The sequence below is a fragment of the Salmo salar genome, chromosome ssa25 (genome assembly GCF_905237065.1).
Source record: "Salmo salar chromosome ssa25, Ssal_v3.1, whole genome shotgun sequence".
In the NCBI taxonomy this organism is placed as follows: Eukaryota; Metazoa; Chordata; class Actinopteri; order Salmoniformes; family Salmonidae; genus Salmo; species Salmo salar.
In genome coordinates, this window is record NC_059466.1 from 51864846 (window position 1) to 51872277 (window position 7432).

The 7432-nt window shown below is 44.1% G+C and overlaps 1 protein-coding gene across 1 annotated transcript; it reads right to left on the reverse strand.

The window, feature by feature from the left end:
* Positions 1–3111: 3111 nt before the first annotated feature.
* LOC106593642 (extensin-1-like) lies at positions 3112–3912 on the reverse strand. The gene has a single exon (XM_014185003.2). It carries the CDS (start codon positions 3910–3912, stop codon positions 3112–3114), a length of 801 nt encoding a protein of 266 aa, XP_014040478.2.
* Positions 3913–7432: the final 3520 nt, after the last annotated feature.

A 7432-nucleotide genomic window follows, 5' to 3' on the forward strand; every position in this document is an offset into this window, starting at 1 on the left:
TTGCTGGTGTCACTCTCTGTGATTTATTTAGAATTCAAGGCACAGTTAACCAGCATGGCTACCACAGCATTCTGCATCGATACACCATCCCAACTGGTTCGTGCTTAGTTGGACTATCTTTTGTTTTTCAACAGGGCAATGACCCAACACACCTCCAGGCTGTGTAAGGGATATTTGACCAAGAAGGAGAGTTATAGAGTGCTGCATCAGATGACCTGGCCTCCACAATCACCCGACCTCAACCCAATTGAGATGGTTTGGGATGAGTTGGACCGAAGAGTGAAGGAAAAAGCATATGTGGAAACTCCTTCAAGGCTTTCGGAAAAGCATTCCAGTTGTAGCTGGTTGAGAGAATGCCAAGAGTGTGCCAAGCTGTCATCAAGGTAAAGGGTGGCTACTTTGAAGAATCTCAAATATAAAAACTATTTTGATTTGTTTAACACTTTTTTTGGTATGTTACCATTATTCCTTGTCATTTGGTTACATTCATTTCTGTTAATACATGTATTAAAGTACATACAGTTATTACAGTACTTAGATGTATTAAAGTACTTACAGTTATTACAGTACTTACATGTATTACAGTACTTACAGTTATTACAGTACTTACATGTATTACAGTACTTACATGTATTAAAGTACTTACAGTTATTACAGTACTTACATGTATTACAGTACTTACAGTTATTACAGTACTTACAGTTATTACAGTACTTAGATGTATTACAGTACTTACAGTTATTACAGTACTTACATGTATTACAGTACTTACAGTTATTACAGTACTTACAGTTATTACAGTACTTAGATGTATTACAGTACTTACCATTATTACAGTACTTACAGTTATTACAGTACTTAGATGTATTACAGTACTTACAGTTATTACAGTACTTACAGTTATTACAGTACTTACATGTATTACAGTACTTACAGTTATTACAGTACTTAGATGTATTACAGTACTTACAGTTATTACAGTACTTACAGTTATTACAGTACTTAGATGTATTACAGTACTTACAGTTATTACAGTACTTACAGTTATTACAGTACTTACATGTATTACAGTACTTACAGTTATTACAGTACTTAGATGTATTACAGTACTTAGATGTATTGCAGTACTTACCATTATTACAGTACTTACAGTTATTACAGTACTTAGATGTATTACAGTACTTACAGTTATTACAGTACTTACAGTTATTACAGTACTTACATGTATTACAGTACTTACAGTTATTACAGTACTTACAGTTATTACAGTACTTACATGTATTACAGTACTTACAGTTATTACAGTACTTACAGTTATTACAGTACTTACATGTATTACAGTACTTACAGTTATTACAGTACTTACATGTATTACAGTACTTACAGTTATTACAGTACTTACAGTTATTACAGTACTTACATGTATTACAGTACTTACAGTTATTACAGTACTTACAGTTATTACAGTACTTACATGTATTACAGTACTTACAGTTATTACAGTACTTACATGTATTACAGTACTTACAGTTATTACAGTACTTACATGTATTACAGTACTTACAGTTATTACAGTACTTACATGTATTACAGTACTTACAGTTATTACAGTACTTACATGTATTACAGTGCTTACATGTATTACAGTACTTAGATGTATTACAGTACTTACAGTTATTACAGTACTTACATGTATTACAGTACTTACAGTTATTACAGTACTTACATGTATTAAAGTACTTACAGTTATTACAGTACTTACATGTATTACAGTACTTACAGTTATTACAGTACTTACAGTTATTACAGTACTTACATGTATTACAGTACTTACAGTTATTACAGTACTTACAGTTATTACAGTACTTAGATGTATTACAGTACTTACAGTTATTACAGTACTTACAGTTATTACAGTACTTACATGTATTACACTACTTACAGTTATTACAGTACTTAGATGTATTACAGTACTTAGATGTATTACAGTACTTACCATTATTACAGTACTTACAGTTATTACAGTACTTAGATGTATTACAGTACTTACAGTTATTACAGTACTTACAGTTATTACAGTACTTACATGTATTACAGTACTTACAGTTATTACAGTACTTACAGTTATTACAGTACTTACATGTATTACAGTACTTACAGTTATTACAGTACTTACAGTTATTACAGTACTTACATGTATTACAGTACTTACAGTTATTACAGTACTTACATGTATTACAGTGCTTACATGTATTACAGTACTTAGATGTATTACAGTACTTACAGTTATTACAGTACTTACAGTTATTACAGTACTTACATGTATTACAGTACTTACAGTTATTACAGTACTTACATGTATTACAGTGCTTACATGTATTACAGTACTTAGATGTATTACAGTACTTACAGTTATTACAGTACTTACATGTATTACAGTACTTACAGTTATTACAGTACTTACATGTATTACAGTACTTACAGTTATTACAGTACTTACATGTATTACAGTACTTACAGTTATTACAGTACTTACAGTTATTACAGTACTTACATGTATTACAGTACTTACAGTTATTACAGTACTTACAGTTATTACAGTACTTACATGTATTACAGTACTTACAGTTATTACAGTACTTACATGTATTACAGTGCTTACATGTATTACAGTACTTAGATGTATTACAGTACTTACAGTTATTACAGTACTTACAGTTATTACAGTACTTACATGTATTACAGTACTTACAGTTATTTAACGTTCTCATTCTCTGGAGTGGGAATGTTGTTTACAGAGTTAACAACCTGCTACACTTAAACACAATTTTGGTCTATTTTCATAACCATCACTGATGAGTTTTCCATTTGTTTTTAATTGTTTTTTGTTTGGAGTGTTCCAGGTGAGCAATGAGCATGTGTATGGTTTCTCTGCTTTGTTAATGTTGAGGGAGAGTACCTGGCCTACTTCGTGCGAATGCAGGAAGGTACCAATTTGGGTACTCTATGTCTGATTTCTGATTGTCTTAACTTATCACATCACCAGCTATAAAATTTGAGGACTCCAGAAGTTACTGACATTGCATCTTGACATGTTATACAATCAGAACACTATTTTTTATTTGGAGCACATGGGGGAAAGTGAGGACACAGGGGGCGGGGCCCAGTGAGGACACAGGGGGCGGGGCCCAGTGAGGACACAGGGGGCGGGGCCCAGTGAGGACACAGGGGGCGGGGCCCAGTGAGGACACAGGGGTTGGGGCCCAGTGAGGACACAGGGGGCGGGGCCCAGTGAGGACACAGGGGCGGGGCCCCAGTGAGGACACAGGGGCGGGGCCCCAATGAGGACACAGGGGTTGGGGCCCCAGTGAGGACACAGGGGCGGGGCCCCAATGAGGACACAGGGGTTGGGGCCCAGTGAGGACACAGGGGCGGGGCCCTAGTGAGGACACAGGGGCGGGGCCCTAGTGAGGACACAGGGGCGGGGCCCATTGAGGACACAGAAGCGGGGACCCAGTGAGGACACAGGGGCGGGGCCCCTATGAGGACACAGGGGTTGGGCCCCAGTGAGGACACAGGGGCGGGGCCCCAATGAGGACACAGGGGCGGGGCCCCAATGAGGACACAGGGGTTGGGGCCCAGTGAGGACACAGGGGCGGGGCCCAGTGAGGACACAGGGGGCGGGCCCAGTGAGGACACAGGGGCGGGGCCCAGTGAGGACACAGGGGCGGGGCCCCAGTGAGGACACAGGGGCGGGGCCCTAGTGAGGACACAGGGGCGGGGCCCTAGTGAGGACACAGGGGCGGGGCCCATTGAAGACACAGAAGCGGGGACCCAGTGAGGACACAGGGGCAGGGCCCCAGTGAGGACACAGGGGCGGGGCCCCAGTGAGGACACAGGGGCGGGGCCCATTGAAGACACAGAAGCGGGGACCCAGTGAGGACACAGGGGGCGGGGCCCCAGTGAGGACACAGGGGCGGGGCCCAGTGAGGACACAGGGCCACGGCAGACACTTTCATTAAAGGAATCATGAGGATAATGCACTTTACCGTTTGATAAAATCATGTTTTTTTTTTACAAAAATAGAAAAATAGAAAAAGCACATTCTACATTGCCATCTCACTCAAAAAGTCCTAAGTTGATATGCATTCATTCCATTTTTTACAGTCCATGATCTTGGCAGTCTAACTGATGACAGAGTCGGAGCAGTTGTCTTTACTGATGTTGAGTTCCACTTTGAATGTGCGTTTGCGTGACCTCAGCTCAGCCTATCAGAAAAACCGGACCAGCCCATCTTGGTAGAGGGGCCGAGCGTTGCCCACTGATCAGCCAAAGGCTCAGCTCAGCCTATCAGAGAAACCGGACCAGCCCATCTTGGTAGAGGGGCCGAGCGTTGCCCACTGATCAGCCAAAGGCTCAGCTCGGCCTATCAGAGAAACCGGACCAGCCCATCTTGGTAGAGGGGCCGAGCGTTGCTCACTGATCAGCCAAAGGCTCATTATAGATTAGTTGAAGAGAGAAATACTTTTTTTAAATGTAGAAAGAAATCTTAACAAGCCCCTAAGCCGCCGACCTTTTTCCTTGTTTTATTTTTTATATAAAAATGTTTTTTTTTGTGTGTACATTTTGACCAGCTCACCCAACTAAAAAAAATGGTCCGGCCCATCTGGCATTTGCCAGAATTCACAGATGGCCAATCCGCCCCAGCCCCTGTCCCTCCAACAACTTAGTGTAAGCAATGTCCCTGTCCTCTGTTTCTGTCCCTGGACAAAGTTCCTGGATACAGAGACTATAAGGAGCCTAGCAACATCTGTGATCCAGTGCCACTTATGACTATGCTTGTATCTCATGGTTCAGTGGCATAAACAAAACAAAATCTGAAGGACAAACCAAAAACAAACAAATGAGAATTATACTCAGGCTTAGCCCTTGGACGCCCATTGGTCCTAATCATTTCAGGGAAATGAACCGGCTTCCAGTTGATTCCCAGGTGATGGTTTTCAAAGTTATAAAATAACCTTTCCCTCAGTTACATGTTTTGGTATATATTTTTTTTAAAACTGAATTCGAGACTCTCATAGCCATCACACTAGAGCCAGTTATGTCAATATCAGACCACTGGGAGCATTACATCCCTACACTTTAAAAACTTTAAGATAAACCTTAAGAAATGGTTTATAAGGAAAATGCTTTAAAACTGCACAGGCTTAAAGAAAGTAGAATTCTTTCAATGAACATTACTTTGTCATCTATTTTTATTCTGATTTAGCCTCAGTCTAGTCACTAGGTCGCCCAGCACCGGGCCTAATTTAGCCTCAGTCTAGTCACTAGATCGCCCAGCACCGGGCCTAATTTAGCCTCAGTCTAGTCACTAGATCGCCCAGCACCGGGCCTAATTTAGCCTCAGTCTAGTCACTAGATCGCCCAGCACCGGGCCTAATTTAGCCTCAGTCTAGTCACTAGATCGCCCAGCACTGGGCCTAATTTAGCCTCAGGCTAGTCACTAGATCGCCCAGCACTGGGCCTAATTTAGCCTCAGGCTAGTCACTAGATCGCCCAGCACTGGGCCTAATTTAGCCTCAGTCTAGTCACTAGATCGCCCAGCACCGGGCCTAATTTAGCCTCAGGCTAGTCACTAGATCGCCCAGCACTGGGCCTAATTTAGCCTCAGGCTAGTCACTAGATCGCCCAGCACCGGGCCTAATTTAGCCTCAGTCTAGTCACTAGATCGCCCAGCACTGGGCCTAATTTAGCCTCAGGCTAGTCACTAGATCGCCCAGCACTGGGCCTAATTTAGCCTCAGTCTAGTCACTAGATCGCCCAGCACTGGGCCTAATTTAGCCTCAGGCTAGTCACTAGATCGCCCAGCACTGGGCCTAATTTAGCCTCAGTCTAGTCACTAGATCGCCCAGCACTGGGCCTAATTTAGCCTCAGTCTAGTCACTAGATCGCCCAGCACTGGGCCTAATGTAGCCTCAGTGTAGTCACTAGATCGCCCAGCACCGGGCCTAATTTAGCCTCAGTCTAGTCACTAGATCGCCCAGCACCGGGCCTAATTTAGCCTCAGTCTAGTCACTAGATCGCCCAGCACTGGGCCTAATTTAGCCTCAGTCTAGTCACTAGATCGCCCAGCACTGGGCCTAATTTAGCCTCAGTCTAGTCACTAGATCGCCCAGCACCGGGCCTAATTTAGCCTCAGTCTAGTCACTAGATCGCCCAGCACTGGGCCTAATTTAGCCTCAGTCTAGTCACTAGATCGCCCAGCACCGGGCCTAATTTAGCCTCAGGCTAGTCACTAGATCGCCCAGCACTGGGCCTAATTTAGCCTCAGTCTAGTCACTAGATCGCCCAGCACTGGGCCTAATTTAGCCTCAGGCTAGTCACTAGATCGCCCAGCACCGGGCCTAATTTAGCCTCAGTCTAGTCACTAGATCGCCCAGCACTGGGCCTAATTTAGCCTCAGTCTAGTCACTAGATCGCCCAGCACTGGGCCTAATTTAGCCTCAGGCTAGTCACTAGATCGCCCAGCACTGGGCCTAATTTAGCCTCAGGCTAGTCACTAGATCGCCCAACACCGGGCCTAATTTAGCCTCAGTCTAGTCACTAGATCGCCCAGCACTGGGCCTAATTTAGCCTCAGGCTAGTCACTAGATCGCCCAGCACTGGGCCTAATTTAGCCTCAGTCTAGTCACTAGATCGCCCAGCACTGGGCCTAATGTAGCCTCAGTCTAGTCCCTAGATCGCCCAGCACTGGGCCTAATTTAGCCTCAGGCTAGTCACTAGATCGCCCAGCACTGGGCCTAATTTAGCCTCAGGCTAGTCACTAGATCGCCCAGCACTGGGCCTAATTTAGCCTCAGTCTAGTCCCTAGATCGCCCAGCACTGGGCCTAATTTAGCCTCAGGCTAGTCAAAAGCTCGCCCAGCACTTGGCCTAATGTAGCCTCAGTCTAGTCACTAGATCTCCCAGCACTGGGCCTAATTTAGCCTCAGGCTAGTCACTAGATCGCCCAGCACTGGGCGCAACTACAATGAGGCTCGGAGATGGAGCGTGCTGCTTAGACCACTGTGCTGCTTAGACCACTGAATCCCTGGTGGCGATTCTAAACATCGCTTACTGCTGCCCCCTTCGTGGCGATTCTAAACATCACTTACGGCTGGCCCCTTCGTGGCGATTCTAAACATCGCTTACTGCTGCCCCCTTCGTGGCGATTCTAAACATCACTTACGGCTGGCCCCTTTCGTGGCGATTCTAAACATCGCTTACGGCTGCCCCCTGGTGGCGATTCTAAACATCGCTTACTGCTGCCCCCTTCGTGGCGATTCTAAACATCGCTTACGGCTGCCCCCTGGTGGCGATTCTAAACATCGCTACCATTCCACAATGTCCCACCAGATTGTTATTCCATTATGAATATCCATGACAAATTACAT